The sequence below is a fragment of the Haliotis cracherodii genome, unplaced genomic scaffold (assembly GCF_022045235.1).
Source record: "Haliotis cracherodii isolate W230 unplaced genomic scaffold, xgHalCrac1.p SCAF_2, whole genome shotgun sequence".
NCBI lineage: Eukaryota > Metazoa > Mollusca > Gastropoda > Lepetellida > Haliotidae > Haliotis > Haliotis cracherodii.
This window is the reverse complement of record NW_027266275.1, coordinates 71,585,980-71,609,030: the sequence shown is the minus strand read 5'-3', so window position 1 is coordinate 71,609,030 and position 23,051 is coordinate 71,585,980. Positions and strand designations below refer to the sequence as shown.

General features: G+C 46.0%; 1 protein-coding gene across 1 annotated transcript; it reads left to right on the top strand.

The window, feature by feature from the left end:
* Positions 1-3,770: 3,770 nt before the first annotated feature.
* LOC139469760 (neprilysin-2-like) lies at positions 3,771-23,043 on the top strand. The gene is made up of 7 exons (XM_071252042.1): positions 3,771-3,866; positions 15,380-15,496; positions 15,940-16,070; positions 17,590-17,655; positions 18,568-18,663; positions 21,898-21,983; positions 22,853-23,043. Exons 1-7 carry the CDS (start codon positions 3,794-3,796, stop codon positions 22,950-22,952), a joined length of 669 nt encoding a protein of 222 aa, XP_071108143.1. The 5' UTR covers positions 3,771-3,793; the 3' UTR covers positions 22,953-23,043.
* The last annotated feature ends 8 nt before the right edge of the window (positions 23,044-23,051 follow it).

Below are 23,051 nucleotides of genomic sequence, written 5' to 3'. Positions count from 1 at the left end.
ACTATCATGGACCATTACTTCTAACTACCAGGCCACTAATCTCTTAATATTGTCTCTAGAAGCTAACTTATTACAACTTGTAATTGATCAGGAAAACATTCTGTGTAAAAGTACAGTCAGAACAGCTTATCCCTGACAGCGCCTTATCCAACTGACCACATCCCATCTGACCCAACATGACCATTGGACGCGTTATGCCTGCGCTATGGAAACCCGAGATCATGTTGGTGTGTAATGTCTGCTGGTCCAACACAGGGGAACGCACGGATTTGATAGTCGTAGACACTGAAAAATTAAACGCTTTTCAACTTGTCTATGAAGTCTGCGTATGATTCTCTTTGCAGCTTATCAATCGCTACTCGGACCACATGCTACATCTCTTGCGAGGCCTAAATGACGATGTTGGAAGTTTCCAGTTTCTCCGACCGAGTGACTTCATACCAAGATATTCTCAGAAGAGCAAGGTACACGAACTTCTGACTCACTTTCAATATGTTTCAAGTAGGTGTTTTTGTGCTTTTAATCAGATTAAAAGGTTGACCTACATGAAAGATATTTATTTGAAAAAGTTTATCTTTTATGATTTCAACAACAATGTACGGACGACTTCCTGGGGGAATGTTTCGAATGTCAAACGCAAAAACAGTTTTATTGCTTACGTTAAATATTGATATAAAATAAAACGGCACTCCTTTTTACCTAAGACATTAATGTATATGAGCACACATGGTCCAAACGCAAACTCTCTATTTAAGTTAAAATATATAAAACTAAACCCACCATGACCTACTTTTTCACCTTGTGTCCTGGAGGTAATCGTGTTAGTTATATCAACAGTAAACATAAGCAAGTAATTAAATCAGAGAAAAAAAATCAAGATATCAATTGCCCTTACTGCGCCCCGGGATAACGGTTTAATTGCTATGTGTGTTCCTACATACAGTTCTGGACGGGCAAATCGTATCGTTATCGACTGAAACAATGCCCATTTCTTCATGAGTAACTTTTTTTTCTGTTAATGTGATTTCTGTTTTTTGCAAGAAGTTGAGCGCTTTCAAGACGTTACTGTGGTCGGTTGTGTCGATGTTGACGGGCAGTCGAGGAGATGGCGCCGCCAGGGTGGCTGTTGAGGAGGTGTTTTATTTCCAGCTGGAGCTCAACAAGGTAGGCCGCGCTCGGGGGTGTCATGGCCGCCATGTCTGGACGCCCCTAATACGACACTAACAGTGTTCCAACTTCACAAGCTTATGCCTAAACACTCATTTGACAAGCAATCTATCAAAGATATTCTTTCTGTAGGTTTAATATTCATTTCTTGGCATCGACTCATCAATCAATACTGTTTTTATTGGCACTGACAGGGAGCGCATTTCCTGCAACTAGATAACAACTCAAAACGCTTTCAAAGTAACCAAGTTAGGGTGTTGAGATTGACGCGATGAGAGTTCTCTCCCTTTGCGGTGATCGATTCCCGTATATGATCGTGCGTCCCGTGTGACGTCAAGTCCGCGAGGGACGAGTAATGATACCAAGTGATTAATCTCTATCAGTGGAGAAACAGCCCCCGGTAACCCCGGTGTCAACACATTTGGACCATGTTCCGATACCCCGCTGGCGGGTCGTGGCCTTTGGGACACGTGAGCATGGGTTTATTTAACTAAAACATAACTAGGATTGCCGCGTCTAACTGTATAAAGATTGATGACAATGGCGGACCAGGGGTTGGACTGTTCACGAGCTCCCATCTCTGTTGCAATTACATTTTGGCTCATGTGACGTACATCTCTTCCCTTCAAATGGCCAATTTACAAACGTTTCGACAGTCAAGACTATAAAACCAACAATAATCTATTTTGCTTCGCGCGATTAAACTCACTTTCATTTCATTGTGTAAATGTAATATCATTTTATCGAACAAAATCTTGTCGTTGGCAAACCAACATTGTCAGATATGTTTTCGACTGTTATATTGTTGAACTTTGTCCTCGAGTATAGCCTGGTGTGTATCTAATGTAGGTTCCAGAGAATAGTCGGCCATTACTTCACGTCATGTTCCTCTCTCTCACACACACACACACATGGCAGCTCGGCGGGTCAGAATCTCTCGTAGTTACACACAGAGATCTGGACTTGTTACAGGATAAGAATCCAAGGGTCTGTTTACGCATGAACCAGCAGCCCGTAAACTGTTATGCAGGAGTGCCCCTGTGTTCTGACTGCATGTCGGTTTGTTCTGACTTTTTTTGTGTGTGTGTGTGTGTTCTGACTGTGTCTTCGTGTGTGTTCTGACTGTAGCTATCTGTGCCATGACTGTGTGTCCTGCCTATGTGTGTGTGTCTTCTGACTGTAACTGTGTGTGCCATGACTATATCTGTGTGTCTCCTGACTGTAACTGTGTGTGCCGTGACTGTGTGTCCTGACTGTGTCTCTGTGTCTTTTGACTGTGACTCAGTGTCCTGACTATGTGTGTGTGCCGTGCCTGTGTGTCCTGACTATGTGTGTGTGTGTGTCTTCTGGCTGTAACTGTGTGCCGTGACTGTATATGTGTGTCTTCTGACTGTAACTATGTGTGCCGTGACTGTGTGTCCTGACTGTGTCTCTGTGTCTTTTGACTGTGACTCAGTGTGCCGTGACTGTGTGTCCTGAGTGTGTCTGTGTGTCTTCTGACTATAACTGTGTGTGCCATGACTGTGTCGTGTGTGTGTGTGTGTGTGTGTGTGTGTGTGTGTGTGTGTGTGTGTGTGTGTGTGTGTGTGTGTGTGTGTGTGTGTGTGTGTGTGTGTGTGTGTGTGTGTGTGTGTGTGTGTGCGTGCTAACTGTGCTCCAGGTGAAGCAAGAGCTTTCATTTTGCATTTTCTGAAACTGTGTGACTGTGTGTTCTGACTCTGTGTCTGTGAGTTCTGACTCTGTGTCTGTGTGTTCTGACTCAGTGTCTGTGTGTTCGGAGTGTGTGTCTGTGTGTTCTGACTGTGTGTCTGTGTGTTCTGGCTGTGTGTCTATGTATCTGCGTACTGACTGCGGTGTGTGGGTGTGTATTCCGACTGTCTGTGTGTTTACACGTATTTTGCTACGAGTACTGACAACGCCTCTAACGTTGTTGCAGGTGTTGTACGACGACGACATCGACTGGACAGAGGATGACGTCAGAGCTTGTTGGAAAGGCCACAAGTCTCCCATTCACACACTGGAGACCAACTTTGGAGGATACCAGCTCATGTGGTCGGACTTTCTCATACGGGTACTTGGCGGTGTCGACATCAACTCCGTCACTGTCTGCCACATCCACCTTAGTGCGGCCGTGCAGGAGCTGCTCGCCAACACCCCGTCCTACGTCCTCAAGCGCTACATCCTCATCCACACACTCCTTAACACCAAGGTCTTCTCTCTGCTTCCCAAATCCACCTCCTTACGGCGGCAGCTGAGCACGTTCGGGCGATATGGTCAAGAAACAGGAAGCGTAGAAGAACAGTGCGTTCATACTTTGACGCAGCTTCTGCCGAACTCCTTGCTTTGTGAGACAAGTCCGTCTCGGTTTAGTCAGGCCCAATACACCATGGAGACTGTGTTTTTCAATCTGAAAAGATCCTTGTCCGAGACGTTATCCATCTTGTTCGGAATAACTTCAGATGAGACCTATAAGATTGCCAATGAGACGGTGTCTAGTGTGTCGCGCCAGTGGCTGAGCGTGCTGCCCTTGCAGGAGAGTGATGTCCGCCTCGGCCAGCAGCAGCCGTCTCATCAGTCGTACCTGTCTAACTTTATTGGGCTGATCAAGCTGAGGACGCTACGGTACATGAGGGGGGAGGCGCCACGACCATACAACCCCGTTATCCCCAGCGTCCTCGGGGTGCTGGCGGGATGCAAGGGTAGGTCACACTTCACATCTGTTTCTGTCTGCTGGAGGCGACATCCCGCGCCTACCTGTATAAATGGGTCTCGGGAAGGAGTCTATCCTATAACCTCATTGATATGTAGCCACCTTTTGTAGTAACAGAATGTTGCATGCTATAATACAAACTTGTGCACTAAATGTGCATACATCACACATACGATAATTTCCTATTTGTTCTACATGTTGCTACGTGTTCCCACCTGTTCCCTACTTGTTTTACCCTGTTTCTACCTGTTTTTACCAGTTCCTACTTGTTTTAACCTGTTCCTACCTGTTTTAACCTATTCCTGCCTGTTTTAACCTCTTCCTACGTGTTCCTTCTTGTTTTAACCTGTTCCTACCTGTTTCTGCTTGTTGTAATCTGTTCTTGCATGTTCCATCCTGTATTTGTGTTAACACTCGGACCGAGGTTGATGTATTTGGGAATCAGGATAGCGGGACATAGGCGTCAATAATATGTATAGCTTAACTTGTCCCCCGCCGTGATATTGCTGGAATATTGCTAAAAGCGGCGTAAAACCATATTCACTCACTCACTCACTATAACTAAACTGCCTCTTGCCGATACACTTACGGGTCTGCATGTATGTACCACATGAACATTTTTACTCAATAAGCATTTTCTTCACAAATCCTCACAACTTCGCAATTGTGTTTCTTTAAGTCAGGACCAAAAGAAGACACCGCAACATACAATTTAATATGCACAAAAGCAATTTCAAGTTATCATAAACGAACACGGAACAAGGAAATTGGTTCGTTTATGTTTCTCGTCTTGTGTGACAGAGCAGCTTAGCATCGAAAGCAATCCGAGTGTGGCCTTCATGTTTGGATTCTCAACACAGCACATATATTTGCAAAGAATAAATGACGGCTGCTTGTTGTAGTTATGAATGAAAATGCCTATTGAAGATATTGAAACTCAAGCTGTTGATCACTGCACGAGTCTGCAGCCGGGATGCGTGAGGAGGATGTTAGTCATAGTCTCCCATTTATTAAGTAAGGTTGCCACATGATGGCCTGATCGTTTGAATGGAGGACGACCGAGGGGAAAGCTTGTCTCAACCAAGGGTTCGCATCTTCCCGAGGCAAGGGAGTTAAGTGACTGTAAAAGCCCGGCTCCATTCTTGTCGACCTCGACTTGAATTTCAACAGGGGCGCTACGAGTTATGTCCCTTCTATGTTCCCTTCCTATTGACCAATCAGATTCCTCTTCTCATGTCACTTGCATTTGCTTCAAACATGGCCGTGCCCAGTCAGGACGATCTGATCCATAATCTATATCTATATTGAATCTATTCTGATTCCGAAGAGTGCATCAAATCACGTAAGCACCTTGATTAAAACATGACAAAAATTTGGAAAATATCTATTGACGACGAGTTGGCGGTACACATTCTTTGCAAATCCTGTATCGACCGAAACATGCACGGCGGTTTACGAACCGGATGTCGATTTCGTTACGCGATTTTGATTGGCCTATGCATCAACTCATCAGTCCAGCCAAAATATAGCTCAATATTCCAGCCTAGTTCGGCAAGGGTGGAAACTGGACCTTTTTAGTCAGTTTACTACCTTGCCTCAGGAAGACGAGGATTCGGGACTGGTGGAGCTTCACAATTTTGAAATCCCATGAAAGGGAAAGGAAAAGCTGCGAAAAACAAATAATTTTTCTATTCGTAACATCTCCTACATAAGACATAAGAGCCGGGCGCCTTGTCTGGACACAGATGCGATCAGCCTTGTTTTAACCGGCCAAGCATCTGAGCGTTACGTGTCGGACGACGTTCTTTTGTTCAAATAGTTCAACAAAGTGTGCTCACAATCACCATGACATACACGATACTCTGCTGTCAACGCCTAACTCACCGCCGCCATATACATCTGTCTGTATCTTCCAACCACCGTGGGCGGTCGGGTAGCCTAGTGGTTAAAGCGTTCGCACGTCACGCCGAAGACCCGGGTTCGATTCCCGACATGGGTACAATGTGTGAAGCCCATTTCTGGTGTCCCCCGCCGTGATATTGCTGGAATATTTCTAAAAGCGGCGTAAAATCATACTCACTCACTCACTCCAACCACCGCCATATACTGTTGTGCGCACCTCACAACCACCACGACATACATGATATAACTGTCTGAATTCCACAACCACCGCAATATACATCTGTCTGCACCCCACAACCACCGCCATACACACCTGCCTGAACCCCACAACCACCGCCATATACACCTGTCTGCACCCCACAACAACGGCCATATACACCTGTCTGCACCACACAACCACCGCCATATACACCTGTCTGCACCCCACAACCACCGCCATATACACCTGTCTGCACCCCACAACCACCGCCATATACACCTGTCTGCACCCCACAACCACCGCCATATACACCTGTCTGAACCCCACAACCACCGCCATATACACCTGTCTGCACCACACAACCACCGCAATATACATCTGTCTGCACCCCACAACCACCGCCATATACACCTGCCTGAACTCCACAACCACCGCCATATACACCTGTCTGCACCCCACAACAACGGCCATATACACCTGTCTGCACCCCACAACCACCGCCATATACACCTGTCTGTACCCCACAACCACCACCATATACACCTGTCTGCACCCCACAACCACCGCCATATACATCTGTCTGCACCCCACAACCACCGCCATATACACCTGTCTGCACCCCACAACCACCGCCATATACACCTGCCTGCACCACACAACCACCGCCATATACACCTGTCTGCACCCCACAACCACCGCCATATACATCTGTCTGCACCCCATAACCACCGCCATATACATCTGTCTGTACCCCACAACCACCGCCATACACTGCTGTCTACACCACCAAAACCACCACGAAATACATGATATACATGTGTCTGCACGTGACAACTGCCACGCTATGCAGGATATACTGTTGTCTACGGTGTCATACAGCAATCATTCATAAATGACCGTGACGATATGCTATTTTGTTACATACATATATAACATGACTGCCTCCATTAGACGGCGTAAGTGGACCTACGCTAGCCTCGCATGTCCGCCATATATAACCGTCGATAGCCGAGAAACACAAGTGGTACAAGGAGTTATGGATTAGCTGTCTAAGTTGGAATTAACGTTTGCGATGAGGGAAAAACGGTAGAAATACTAACAATATGAGGAATGTGACCTCAGATGCGCATTGATTGAACTAGGCCGAGTTTTTATAGCAGAAAGTCACGAACATGGTCGGTGGAATTCCATATGAAGGAAGTGACTTGGAGTGGGAAGAGAAAAATGAAGTCTAATTTTAGAACGAAAATGTGAAAAAATAACATATAAGATTTATAAGAAACTAGTAATTGTAGTGGAAACCTTTATATGTTCATGTTTTGTATTTTAGTGTTGTTACATGTCCATTCGACCAACCGTTTCACGTGTGTTAAACAGTAACGAGGAAACAGCCAGTCAGCGTTCAGTCAGTGTGTAGTTCATTTGTACTGATAATATGGTCTAGCTGGCACGTACAGTAACTGAAAATGACATAATTTGTGATATATGGTTCATTCTGTTAACGCATTTCGGCAAAGGTGTGAAAACGTTGACCTAGACATTCGGTAATGTTCTCGAGGTCAATTTCATTTAAGGTTGTCGCGTCACTTAATGATATATGATTATTGCCGAGTGTCTGACCAATCTAGAAAGTTGAACTAATGCTATACAAGGATGAATGCAGTGAACGTGACATCTCCAGCCACAGACATATTTTTCGGGAGATTAGCGCTTTGAAACGAATGCAAGTACCCAACAAATAGATTTGTTCGCAGTAACACCTTGTTTTCCTTGTTTTCCAAATTTGAAAAGTAATTATACCATGATGTAAAATGGCGCATTCAGTTACTCATCATTTGATTATGTATTCACTGAAACTCCTACGAACAAAAACAAATCAGTTAGATTTGGCCTTATAACGTTGTGCAATAATTGAAGTAGGCCCTTGAAATGTGTTCAATGTGAAATGTCATGTTTGGTAAGCATTTCCGGGGAATGTTACAAACATGGGGATCTTTCTTTTCCTCAAGACGAAAATGTTATGCCGAACCTGGTGCTAGTGATGTCAGTAATGGGTTCGATGCTCTGTCTGTGTCATACCGTAAGACGTTTAAAGATGTACTTGTTGTTTCCCCGACTATGCACTCGACATTAAGGGCATAACCAGAACTGGTCGGCTAAGAGTCAGTATGCTGCGTTTGGTAATAAACTTAAAATATAATGGAGTGTACAAGTAAACCCCAATAAGAAGAAAACTTCCGCTGTGATTGGGTATCATAGGTATATATCACCCGAGCACAGTTATGATATCAACATACATATCACCACGTCACCAAATATCAACCTTACCACGTCACCAAGCATCAACCTTAACACCACGTCACCAGACATAAACCTTACCCTGCCATCAATTATTAACCTCACCGTCACATCACCAAACATCATCCTTAACACCACGTCACCAAATATCGTCCTTAACACCACGTCACCAAATATCAACCTTACCACGTCGTCACCAAAATATCATCCTTACCTCGTCACCAAATATCAGCCTCAACACCACGTCACCAAATGTCATCTTTACCACCATGTCACCAAACATCAACCTAACCACCTCGTCACCAAACACCAACCTTATCGCCACGTCACCAAACATCAACCTACCCACCTCGTCACGACACGTTTACCTATCGAACACCATGTCCTTGTTGCGCACGTGATCCACCCATCACTTTCACAAGAATCACGTGACCCACCTATCACTTTCACAAGTATCACGTGACCCATCCATCACTTCCTCAAGTATCACGTGACCCATCCATCACTTCTACAAACTATGAAATGTCCATCTCAATTTAGGTCCAACCTACGCACGCGGTAAATGACGATGTCAATTATAGCTCGAATTCTTTTACTCGATATGACTGGAACATAACTCTGACTTGTATGTAAGTACATATATCACATGGCAGCTGTCTAGACTCCATATATGTCGGGATATACTTGTCTGTCTGCATGCAGGCCAGGTAGAAACCTAACTAGACTGTCAGCACATCAATTATTTTATTTGACTTGGACGAAATAGATATGGCTATATTTGCATACACTGTAGATTTATGTGAGAGACGGTTCCGTGTTTTGTGGTATCGACAGTTGGTCAACATTGAGTCGGCTTTGGTTGATTCTGAAGTATAGAAACACATAAGAAAAATACATGTATAACTTATTAGGATAATCTTTCATATCAATACTTTATGAAACGTACAGGTTCGTACAAGTTGTAAAAAGTTGATCTCCTGCACATCTGGTCTCACTCGGTGTCCATCTCACAGTTTCACTGCCCTGCTGATGTCGCAAAATGTCGCCATTACCGGGCATACATCACGAGCTGACGGCGAACAGAGTTGTCCGCAATAAACAATGTGTACACGCGCACATGTAATCGGTAATTATTTCATTCTGATTAATTATCCTGACCAAAGTTTGAATGAAAAGTGACCGAGTAGGGCATTCCATGAGTTCATAGTTATGTCGGCTCGTGAGGATAAAATGGTTCCGTGTGAGGCCTGCTGCTCAGAATGGACATCTTGTCCTTCCAACATCACCTTGAAGAAGCACATTGTATAGTTTATAGTGACATTAAAAGAAAACTTGAGGCTAACTTCTATTGGCGTTTAGAAATGTGACTTAAGGCTGTTCTCAGTAACTGTCAATGTTCTTCGGGGAAGGCACGTTTCTTGAACCCCACACGCGTTGTCGAACTCTAGAAAATCTACCAATAAATTGTGCAAACTTTCTGGCAATACGCATCGATTGTCGCTGTCCAACTAACGCTACTTTGTCATTCTTCAAGCGATAAAACCCCTCTCCTTCTTTTCTTGCAGGTATTTCCCTGACAACTTATCGCACTAATGTTACTTTGGTTCGGTCGCCGAGAGCGCTAATTCAAACATAACCAAATAAGATAACATGTATTTTAGCGCTGGAGCGAAACCCGGGACAAATTTAGACTTAACATTTAGCGAGTGTGTGTTCAAAGGCGAGTATGAGGTTGATATGTTTGTGTAGTGATGTCGGGCGTGTAACTGAAGATTAGCGCTGACTAGTTAAGCTATTTATCTGACTGGCGTTTGTGTGGGCAAGCGGTGTCGGACCGCCGGATCAATGCCCCAACACCGCGGGATCACTTCACCACCTAGAGCCGAGAGGATCACTGCGTATCAGACATAACACTACAGCTTCATCACCACAAACATATTAATTTGGTTTCACCAGTACCGTTGCTTCTATTTATCGTATCTGAGGTACATTCACTTGTGTGGGAATTGTGTGGCAATTATCAACGTATGATTGTTCAAGAAGACATCCAGGCAAGTTCCAGGATAAAAGATAAGCACTTTAGTTTTATGCGGTAATGGTTACAAATGGCCAAAAAAAACACGTCCATTAAGTTCTTGTCATGTATTTAAATATTGACATCATGGAATGTGTTTGACATGTAGTTCTTCAGTACCGTTAGCGTCACTGAATCCAAACCAGTTCGAGCCAGACACCGATAAATACATTCTCCAATCGCCGACCATGTGACCTGCACCTGGACCGCCTAACGTGCAAAAACATATCTTATGTTGTTCGTTCCTTGACGATGTATGTCAGGATCATTAGCTAAAGTTAGATACTTCTTTTGGCTTTTAAAACTCTTGCTTAAGCATTCCCAAAGGTTGTTAAATTGTACTTTTCCAAAAATAATCAATTTACCGAGCCATTCAAGTTTTGCGATCAATGCCTTAAGAGCAGTTTAAGGACTATAAATACGTTTTCTTTATTGGAATGTCTTTGAATACAAATACTTTTAAAGAATTTTTCTTAGGCGGTTGACTTTTAACGTAACTCGTATAACTGGGTTTTATTTAGATGCATGTTGATGCGTTCTTCCTGCGCATGTGCAGATGTGTAAGTTGTGTAACACCGAAGAATGTTCATTACGATGGTGTGCCAATGGTGAGTTTCTGTCAAAGATCATATCGAGGTGTTTGTTTCCAAGCACAGCACAAAGTTGGTCAATGTGTATGATGACGTCATGTGTATGGGATGATTGTTCTGCGCGTGGGTAGAAGCACGTGACCTTGATGACGACACATGTTCCGTTAATAGCTACTAAATCTAATCAGAAAAGAATTGAATATTGGCCAGCCAGTTGTAAATACAAGTGGTGTGGTGATCAGTGCTCGAGGCCTGCAGCTTGACGTGGAGACACTGCGTGAGGCCTGTAGCTTGACGTGGAGACACTGCATGAGGCCTTCAGCTTGACGTGGAGACACTGCATGAGGCCTTCAGCTTGACGTGGAGACACTGCATGGGGCCTGTAGCTTGACGTGGAAGACACTGCGTGAGGCCTGTAGCTTGACGTGGAGACACTGCGTGGGGCCTTCAGCTTGACGTGGAGACACTGCATGAGGCCTGTAGCTTGACGTGGAGACACTGCGTGGGGCCTTCAGCTTGACGTGGAGACACTGCATGGGGCCTGTAGCTTAACGTGGAGACACTGCGTGGGGCCTTCAGCTTGACGTGGAGACACTGCATGAGGCCTGTAGCTTGACGTGGAGACACTGCGTGGGGCCTTCAGCTTGACGTGGAGACACTGCATGGGGCCTGTAGCTTGACGTGGAGACGCTGCGTGGGGCCTTCAGCTTGACGTGGAGACACTGCGTGGGGCCTTCAGTGTGACGTGGGAGACACTGCATGGGGCCTGCAGCTTGACATGGGAGACACTGAATAGGGCATGCAGCTTGTCGTGGGAGACTCTCCATGGGGCATGTAGCTTGGCGTGGGAGATACTCCATAGGGCATGTAGCTTGGCGTGGGAGACACTCTATGGGGCATGTAGCTTGGCGTGGGAGATACTCCATAGGGCATGTAGCTTGGCGTGGGAGACACTGCATGAGGCCTGCAGCTTGACGTGGGAGACACTGAATAGGGCATGTAGCTTGGCATAGGAGACACTGCATGAGGCATGCAGCTTCACATAGGAAACACTGCATGAGGCCTTCAGTTTGACGTGGCAGGCACTGCATGAGGCCCCCGGCTAGACGAGGAAGACACTGCATGAGGCCTGTAGCTTGACGTTGGAGACACTGAATAGGGCATGTAGCTTGGCATGGGAGACACTGCAGGAGGCATGTAGCTTCACATAGGAAACACTGCATGAGGCCTTCAGTTTGACGTGGCAGGCACTGCATGAGACCCCCGGCTAGACGAGGAAGACACTGCATGAGGCCTGCAGCTTGACGTTGGAGACACTGAATAGGGCATGTAGCTTGACGTGGAAGACTCTGCATGAGGCCCCCGGCTAGACGTGGAAGACACTGCATGAGGCCTTCAGCTTGGCGTGGGAGACGAGCATCTGCACGAGTGTTTACGCGTTTGGTCACCAGACAGTCCCACTAGACATCTGACAGGCACCGATACGGACCAACCGTTGGGCTCATTAGGATTTTGTATTTCCTGACTGAAACCAATTTTAACTGTCAGTTTGTCCTTTTACAATTCTGGGGTTTAAGCCAAATATGGAATATAGGAAATAGGTAACTTAGATACAATCACCTGACTCCCTATGTGGCTGGAAGATTATCGTCATCTCTCGCAATGTCGTTAACAGACACAATAACGCGAACATGGCTGGTGTTTTGGTTTGCTGTAGTTTCAGGGACTTCATAACACATGACGTCAAACCTACATGACGTGGTGATCAGTGCTCGAGGCCTGCAGCTTGACGTGGAGACACTGCGTGAGGCCTGTAGCTTGACGTGGAGACACTGCATGAGGCCTTCAGCTTGACGTGGAGACACTGCATGAGGCCTTCAGCTTGACGTGGAGACACTGCATGGGGCCTGTAGCTTGACGTGGAAGACACTGCGTGAGGCCTGTAGCTTAACGTGGAGACACTGCGTGGGGCCTTCAGCTTGACGTGGAGACACTGCATGAGGCCTGTAGCTTGACGTGGAGACACTGCGTGGGGCCTTCAGCTTGACGTGGAGACACTGCATGGGGCCTGTAGCTTAACGTGGAGACACTGCGTGGGGCCTTCAGCTTGACGTGGAGACACTGCATGAGGCCTGTAGCTTGACGTGGAGACACTGCGTGGGGCCTTCAGCTTGACGTGGAGACACTGCATGGGGCCTGTAGCTTGACGTGGAGACGCTGCGTGGGGCCTTCAGCTTGACGTGGAGACACTGCGTGGGGCCTTCAGTGTGACGTGGGAGACACTGCATGGGGCCTGCAGCTTGACATGGGAGACACTGAATAGGGCATGCAGCTTGTCGTGGGAGACTCTCCATGGGGCATGTAGCTTGGCGTGGGAGATACTCCATAGGGCATGTAGCTTGGCGTGGGAGACACTCTATGGGGCATGTAGCTTGGCGTGGGAGATACTCCATAGGGCATGTAGCTTGGCGTGGGAGACACTGCATGAGGCCTGCAGCTTGACGTGGGAGACACTGAATAGGGCATGTAGCTTGGCATAGGAGACACTGCATGAGGCATGCAGCTTCACATAGGAAACACTGCATGAGGCCTTCAGTTTGACGTGGCAGGCACTGCATGAGACCCCCGGCTAGACGAGGGAGACACTGCATGAGGCCTGCAGCTTGACGTGGGAGACACTGAATAGGGCATGTAGCTTGGCATAGGAGACACTGCATGAGGCATGCAGCTTCACATAGGAAACACTGCATGAGGCCTTCAGTTTGACGTGGCAGGCACTGCATGAGGCCCCCGGCTAGACGAGGAAGACACTGCATGAGGCCTGTAGCTTGACGTTGGAGACACTGAATAGGGCATGTAGCTTGGCATGGGAGACACTGCGGGAGGCATGTAGCTTCACATAGGAAACACTGCATGAGGCCTTCAGTTTGACGTGGCAGGCACTGCATGAGACCCCCGGCTAGACGAGGAAGACACTGCATGAGGCCTGCAGCTTGACGTTGGAGACACTGAATAGGGCATGTAGCTTGACGTGGAAGACTCTGCATGAGGCCCCCGGCTAGACGTGGAAGACACTGCATGAGGCCTTCAGCTTGGCGTGGGAGGCGAGCATCTGCACGAGTGTTTACGCGTTTGGTCACCAGACAGTCCCACTAGACATCTGACAGGCACCGATACGGACCAACCGTTGGGCTCATTAGGATTTTGTATTTCCTGACTGAAACCAATTTTAACTGTCAGTTTGTCCTTTTACAATTCTGGGGTTTAAGCCAAATATGGAATATAGGAAATAGGTAACTTAGATACAATCACCTGACTCCCTATGTGGCTGGAAGATTATCGTCATCTCTCGCAATGTCGTTAACAGACACAATAACGCGAACATGGCTGGTGTTTTGGTTTGCTGTAGTTTCAGGGACTTCATAACACATGACGTCAAACCTACATGACGTCGGACTCACAACATCCGTGTATGTTTCCAGCACGTGATTGAATAACAGTGTGTCCGTCCTAGCCGTATTCACCCCCTTGAGCAACGTCGTCCGTGTTCTGGCTTCTATCCTTCTGTTTCTGTGTCAGTGTAGCCATAGTAAGCGTTTTCTGCTTCCATGCTTCCACAGCATGCTGTTTTCCAAATCATTCTTTGAAGAACGTTTCCTGGTATCACCATGCCTAGAAGATCATTCAGCCCCGAATATACATCGTGTGTTTCAGTGTCCAGAGTGCCGTTGTACAAAGTGATCTTAGCTCTGAGGTGATCGTAACTCCCATGTTGGTTGATAATGACATAGGGGCATTTTTTCGTTTTCAATATGGGGAGTTTGGTTTAACACCGCAGTATATGACGATGTGTCAGCTTATTGTGATGAAGGTCTCGCGATCAAGGAACATACTCGACCCCTTCTACAACGTGATGACCTCTATTTATACGTAGCAATAGAGTCCCCTTTAACACGGGGCACAATCAAGTGGCCTACTAGTAGCAGTAGTATTTATTATTACTAGTAGTGGTAGTAGTAGTTATAGAACTGTTATACAGACAGACAGATTTATTTCGTGTGTGTGGCCATGAGGCCAGAGCACAATGTCATTTTGTTGTAAGAAAATTCGTCGTGAAGCACCACTTGTATACTGATTAGATTGTAGCTAAATAGGTGTACACAGTTTTATATATATTCGATGTATTATCCTTCTTTCAAATATCTTATAAACACAAACTGCAAGTCTGAGAAGAATATGGCTATTTTTGCTGTTCATTAACTGTTCAAATTTTCTTTGTGATGGATATGTACTGTTATTATTCCAGTCCATTTATTACAACTGGAGCTTTCAAAGCCGATAATGCAAGCCCTGTATACATACACATGTTTGCTTTCCCTGAACACGTTTCACTATGTAGGTTTTTAGATATACAACTATGCTTTGTCTGTATGTTCCAGAGCTGGGGTTTCCATATGGCGGCGTGTGGTTCCCCTCCCCAAACCCCTCCTACATCCACTACGCCTCCCTCGGCACCTACCTCGCCCGCGACATCTCTGACCAGCTCGACATCCAGGGTAAGTTGAACATGGCGAGACAGTTACGGATAATTGATGTTCTTATAGGTTTTTAAGTCCACGATGGCAGTGACAACACCTTTCTTGTGACCACATTCGTGGCCCGGAGAGCGGAAGGTCGGGATTTCAATCTCCGGCCGCGTCATACCAAAAGACGTAAAAAGATGGTACATGTTGTTACCTTGCCTGGCGCTCTGCATTTAAGGGCTAAAACAAATACTAGTCGGCTTGGAGTCATGTTAACACACACACACACACACACACACACACACACACACACACACACACACACACACACACACACACACACACACACACTTCGCAATATAAATGATAATACTCTTGAACGCGACGTTAAACTTCGCAATATAAATGATAATACTCTTGAACGCGACGTTAAACCCCTTTCACCTCACCTTACCTCACCTTTCTTGTACCTTCAGTGTTGCTGGACCACTACGCAGACGACATCCTGAACGACAGCGCGGTTTTGTACCTCGCCATTAGGCTGCAGTGTCTTGTCGACCTCTACAACAATTTTGAAATTCTGCGACAGGGCAACACGGTGTTCAAGGTGAGTCAGACAGGGCAACACGGTGTTCAAGGTGAGTCAGACAGGGCAACACGGTGTTCAAGGTGAGTCAGACAGGGCAACACGGTGTTCAAGGTGAGTCAGACAGGGCAACACGGTGTTCAAGGTGAGTCAGACAGGGCAACACGGTGTTCAAGGTGAGTCAGACAGGGCAACACGGTGTTCAAGGTGAGTCAGACAGGGCAACACGGTGTTTACCACTTCGGTGAAACCCACGAGCACGGGTATGGTGCTGACAAACCTAGAAACATAATAGGGGTGAACCGGGATTCGAACCCACAATCATAGGTTTCTGGCATGCGCAAGGGACGCTACTCTGCACAGCGAATTGCGGCGCCTTAGACGGCTGGGCCACCCGTGCCCCCCTCCCCCCGACCCCCCCCCCCCCCTCCCCAAGGTGAGTAAGACAGGGCAACATGGTGATCATGATTTGATTTGTGGTGATGTACCAATTGTGATGTACCATGGCCAGTAGTGATGTACCTGTAGTGATGTACCAGTTGTGATGTACCAGTACTGATGTACCAGTACTGATGTACCTGTAGTGATGTACCAGTACTGATGTACCAGTACTGATGTACCTGTAGTGATGTACCAGTACTGATGTACCAGTACTGATGTACCTGTAGTGATGTACCAGTACTGATGTACCAGTACTGATGTACCGGTACTGATGTACCTGTAGTGATTTACATGTAGTGATGTATCAGTACTGATGTACCTGTAGTGATGTACCTGTAGTGATGTAACAGTACTGATGTACCAGTACTGATGTACCTGTAGTGATGTACCTGTAGTGATGTACCAGTACTGATGTACCTGTAGTGATTTACATGTAGTGATGTACCGGTACTGATGTACCTGTAGTGATTTACCAGTAGTGATATACCTGTAGTGATGTACTTGTGATGATGTACCTGTAGCAATGTACCTGTGATGATGTACCTGTAGTGATGTACCAGTACTGATGTACCTGTAGTGATATACCTGTAGTGATGTACTTGTGATGATGTACCTGTAGTAATGTACCTAGATGATGTACCTGTAGTACTGTACCCGTGGTGATGTACCAGTACTGATGTACCTGTAGTGATTTACCTGTAGTGATGTACCAGTACTGATGTACCTGTAGTGATTTACCTGTAGTGATGTACCGGTACTGATGTACCTGTAGTGATATGCCTGTAGTGATATACCTGTAGTGATGTACTTGTGATGATGTACCTGTAGTAATGTACCTGTGATGATGTACCTGTAGTAATGTACCTGTGATGATGTACGTGTACTGATGTACCTGTAGTGATTTACCTGTAGTGATGTACCGGTACTGATGTACCTGTAGTGATTTACATGTAGTGATGTACCAGTACTGATGTACCTGTAGTGATATGCCTGTAGTGATATGCCTGCAGTGATGTACTTGTGATGATGTACCTGTAGTAATGTACCTGTGATGATGTACGTGTACTGGTGTACCTGACGTCATCTCTCACTGTTACAGGTGAGAGGAGCTGTTGCCAAAAACGAGAACTGGAAGGATCACCTGTCATTGAAAGTTGCTTACGAGGTGAGTGTGTCTCCGGACATTCAACCGAGGACAAAAGTCAAACACAAACACCACATGTCAATAAAACAAGAACAGTGAATTATAAAGAACAAGAATACGCACGCCACATGTCAATAATTACAAAACTGTTTTACATAAAAGAAGCATCTGTATGTATCTATTGGCGAACTGAGGCGCCGCAGAGTTGCTTCCCCTGGCAGTGTCTTGATCCGATTCTCTTGGTTTTAGCTGAGATGTCAGCACCATACTAATGCTTATGGATTCATGATCACCAATACCCGTTTTCAGTTTTCAGTTTTTTCACTAAAATCGGCGTTACATTACATGCTGATCAAAGCCTCCTTTACCCTTTATGCGCATTCCTCTCAGTCACAGTTGACGGACGTGTGTGTATTCCTCTGTCACAGATTACGGACGTATTAGTCTCAGTCACAGATGACGGACGTGTGTGTATTCCTCTCAGTCACAGACGACGGTCGTATTCTTCTCAGTCACAGAAGAAAGACGTATTCCCCTCAGTCACAGATGACGGACGTATTAGTCTCAGTCACAGATGACGGACGTGTGTATATTCCTCTCAGTCATAGACGACGGACGTATTCGTATTCCTCTCAGTCACAGAAGACGATCGTATTCCTCTCAGTCACGGAAGATGGACGTATTCCTCTCAGTCACAGATGACGGACGTATTAGTATTCCTCTCAGTCACAGAAGAGGGACCTATTCGTATTCCTCTGTCACAGAAGACGGACGTGTGTGTATTCCTCTCAGTCACAGAAGACGGACGTATTCGTGTTCCTGTCAGTCACAGATGAGGGATGTATTCCTTTCAGTAACAGATGGCGGTCGTATTAGTATTCCCCACAGTCGCAGATGACATGAGGATGTATATTCCTTTCTTGTTGTTCACAGAACTGGAGATATGACAAGTCCAGTCAGACAAAAGAGGTGATTATTCCCGGTCTCAAGTACAGCGAGGAACAAATCTTCTTCATACTCTATGCACAGGTGAGATAGTGATAGTAGACGTAGATGCAGGGTAAGTTGTTGTTATTACACCTATGCACACAGGACAAGTACTTGCAGTTGGAGTGCACAGTTCACGCCAGAGAACGTGTTCAGCGTTGAGCTTCTGTCAATCCGATCACATTGTGCCACTACCCGCCGTGTGCGGCGGTGACGTAGTATAAACGTTGTCCCACGTAAGGTCGATGACACTGGCGATTGACACCTCGCAAGCCATGTCGACCGCTGATTGTCACATCTCCTACCCAGAGACCGACAGCCAGCACGGTGCCTCTGCCACAATTCAGCACCATGCGACCACGCGTCACATCTTACACAGTCCATTCAAGATATTGCATATGTTTGTCATCTGTTTCATTTTTGAGTGAGTGAGTGAGTGAGTATGGTTTTACGCCGCTTTTAGCACTATTCCAGCAATATCACGGCGGGGGGACACCAGAAATGGGCTTCACACATTGTAACCATGTCGGGAATCGAACCCGGGTCTTCGGCGTGACGAGCGAGTGCTATAACCACTAGGCTACCTGACCGCCCCGTTTCATTTTTGACACGTCTACACATATAATAAACATATGTCATAAAATGGTTAACTTTCATTAAGAAAATATCCTGAAACGTAAATAGAGGTTATCACGCGAGTGTGTTTGGGGATGGTAAATATCCTGCATTAGGAATAAACATTGTATTTAGCGAGCCTTGGCGAGCTAAATACATAGTGTTTATTCCTAATACAGGATATTTACCATCCCCAAACACACAAGCGTGATAACCTCTTTATCATATAATGTCATTCTTTAATTCTGTGCTTCAAAATCGCTTTCCCTCTCTCACAAACATAACCGAAACATTGCGAGTTTTCCTGGAATGCGCGCATTAATAATTATTACCTCACAGGGTAAGTGATGTGTCTGTCAGACAGTGACAGTAGCCAATATAGTTCCAACTGAAATAGGTTTCTTATACAGTGGCGAAGCAACATATACGCAAAACAACAATTTTTTTTAATTGCCTTTCGCGGCAATCCATCGGTCTGTCCGCTAGAGTAACTGTCCTTTGTCAAAGGGAAGCTACTCTAACCCTATACTATGAGACGTCACGGCCACGGTCAGATGTTGTTGACAGTCGGTCTGTCCTGTCATAACGATAAGAATTGTAGTCAAATGTACACACAGCGACAAAACGAAACAAGGTAACAATTCAAACATATTTCCGCCAAATCCAACTATTTTAATTTGTGGAGGAGGTTTTAAGCCGCAGAGGTCTACAAGCACAGATATGGCTACTGATCCCACTTGGCTAGGCCTCGTGCCCTCGCCAAATTGTTTCGAAATTTATATCTCCAAAGTTGCCAAAACGTATAAAATGCCTTAGTTACGTCGCAGTTCGACACTGATTTTCAGTATATTAGACTGTTCTTTTGATAATTGTAGCAATTATCCCTGTAGTTTATCCAGATTCCCGATGGTTAATTCTGACTCGATCGCCGAATGACGAGTGCGACGCCATGTTTGTTTATAAACAGTGAAAGTAGTCCCTACTTGACCTTTGATATTTGCATCTCTATCCGCATATGACCCCAACGGATATCGTTTTTATCCGTTGGCTTTATCCTGCCGAGAAACCTACCCATTGTATGATAAAGAAAAATATTTCCATTTGCGTAGTTATCCTTTGTTTACATTGTTTGTTTGGCTCCACGTGCCTTTATCTGAACCACTTTGATGTATACGGCCACTTTGATGTATAGATTACTAGTATATGGTGTTATACACCTCGCTGTCGCAGTTGTAGTAGCAATATGTAATGCGCACCGAAAGGCTTACATTAGGTCACGTGATGTGCAAATTAGTCTGCGGTAGTGGTGTTATGCTGAGTCACCACTGCACCGGAGTGTGGTCCATTACGTCATTCGAGCAGTTCTTGTTGCTATCGCGTAGATGGGACAGGTTCGTGGCCATCATCTGCGTTGTTGGCCAAGTGATGATGTTCCTGAAGCCTGTACACTGAGGACTGATGGACATCAAAGAGTCAGCTTCAATAAGACCTAAGGGGGCACAGGGGGCCCAGTCGTCTAAGGCGACGTAATTCGCTGTGCAGAGTTGCGTCCCTTGGGTACGCCAGAAACCTATGGTTGGGGTTCACCCCGATTATGTTTCTAGGTTTGTCAGTACAATACCCGTGCTCGTGGGTTTCACCGAAGTGGTAAACGTCTGAGACCTGCATCACTTCGGGCTTACCTCCAACATCAAGCTGACACGTCGCGACAACTGGAATACTGTTCAAAGCGGCGCTAAACTCAACTCACTCACTCACTCTCTCAGTATGACCGATTGGTCTCAACCTGTTTTCCCGAGTAAGTTGGAGTATGGTATTTTGGTGTCCAAGTTAAAATCAAACTTCAAACCCAACAGCTGACAAGAGATCCAAGGAAAACGTCGAAACTTCTGGTAATAGCGCGTTCAACTTTTTATGCAATTTCCAGAATTTCGAGCAGGAATTGCAAGCCGAGTTTGGGGGAATGTTATCATGTGAAAGAAAATGGAATCATTTCATAATTTTACCTCCCTTCAGTTTTATGACATCACTCACCGCGTTTCTGTTGGGAGTTGAGTGTAGGTGTCAGCGGTTTATCGACTGTAATCATGGCTGATTACGACAATATTTAATAATTACGTTCCGGAAGGTCCAGCTGACCCTTGTCTCACTGTCGGACACAGCCAGTAGCGTGAATTTTCCACACTAATCACTGTCTCGGAGAGAGCGTGACCCCTGTGTCAGTCCGGGCTGGTAGACTTGCAGTGGCCTCTGGCTCACAGCTGGAGTGATGGGCGGTCGGGTAGCCTAGTGGTTAAAGCGTTCGCTCTTCACGCCGAAGGCCCGTGTTCGATTCCCCAAATGGGTATAAAGTGTGAAGCCCATTTCTGGTGTTCCCCACCGTGATATTACTGGAATATTGCTGAAAGCGGCGTAAAACCACACTCACCCACTCACAGCTGTAGTGACAGTGTCTCCTGCTGTATATGTGAAATATAAATTACTGGTATGCGACGGTCAGTTAGTGCATTATCTACACTAACTTGACTTTCAAGAATAGTGATATTAATTTACATATATTACTTGTTTAAATATATTTCTAAAAGAAAGCTATGGCAATAGTGACGGCATTACACTGATACAGAATATCATGCTAATAGACTTTATGGCGTTTTCTTCCAGACTATGTGTGAGAAAGTCAGCCGACGAGGGTTGATAGAATACTACATCAACGACGACTCCGAGGTGACCCCTCCAGGGAGGTTCAGGTGAGTGCCCCACCTTCTACCCCCTTCCCCCACCTTCTACCCTCTCCCCGTCCCTCTATACCCCCTACCCCCACCTTCTACCCCCTCCCCGTCCCTCTACCCCCTACCCCACCTTCTAGCCCCTCCCCGTCCCTCTACCCCCTACCCCCACCTTCTACCCCCTCCCCATCCCTCTACCCCCTACCCCCACCTTCTACCCCCTCCCCGTCCCTCTACCCCCTACCCCCACCTTCTACCCCCTACCCCCTCCCTTTACCACACCCCCCCCCCCTCTCCAGTGTTCACAACCCCACACTTCACTAGTACCCCTGCCCCATAACACGTTAACTCCGCCCCACCCAATCCCCTCATCCCCAGGGCAATATCTACACTTCTGGCTATCTACTCTTCAACATCTCGCGAGCCACTCCCGCACACTACAATATCTATTCTTGTCTGTCTCCCATACCCAAGAGAATAAATTATTGAAAAAGGAGTCCAACACAAGTCTAAGCCTGAAATTAATTATTGTTCTGCGCTCTATTTAGATCTTATTTTTGAATTTTGTAGATATAATATTCTTAAATAAGGTAAATATATTTCTGGAACTAAATGTCAGTCTATAACTCCTGCACATCTCGCTACATACTCTTGTAGTACCAGGGGCGGTTAAGTAGCCTCTTGGTTAAAGCACTCGCTGGTGACGTCGAAGACCCTGGTTCGATTCTCGACATGGGTACATTGTGTGAAGCTCATTTCTTGTGTCCCCCGACGTGATATTGCTGTAATATTGCTAAAAGCGGCGTAAAACCATACTCACTCACTTTGGTAGTACCATAACCGTATCACGACCTATCGTCATTGTTATATACGTACAATGCGTGTTTCAGAGTCCATGGGGCGCTGATGAACTTCCGTCCATTCGCCGCTGCCTTCAAGTGCCGACCTGACTCTCGGATGAACCCATCAGAAAAGTGCCAAATATTCTAGAGATGCTGCACCACTTTCACAACGTGATTAGCAAGACATTGATGATACCACTCTTTCATGTCAGAGGTCAACAAACCTCACGGGATACCTTCAGGTCAG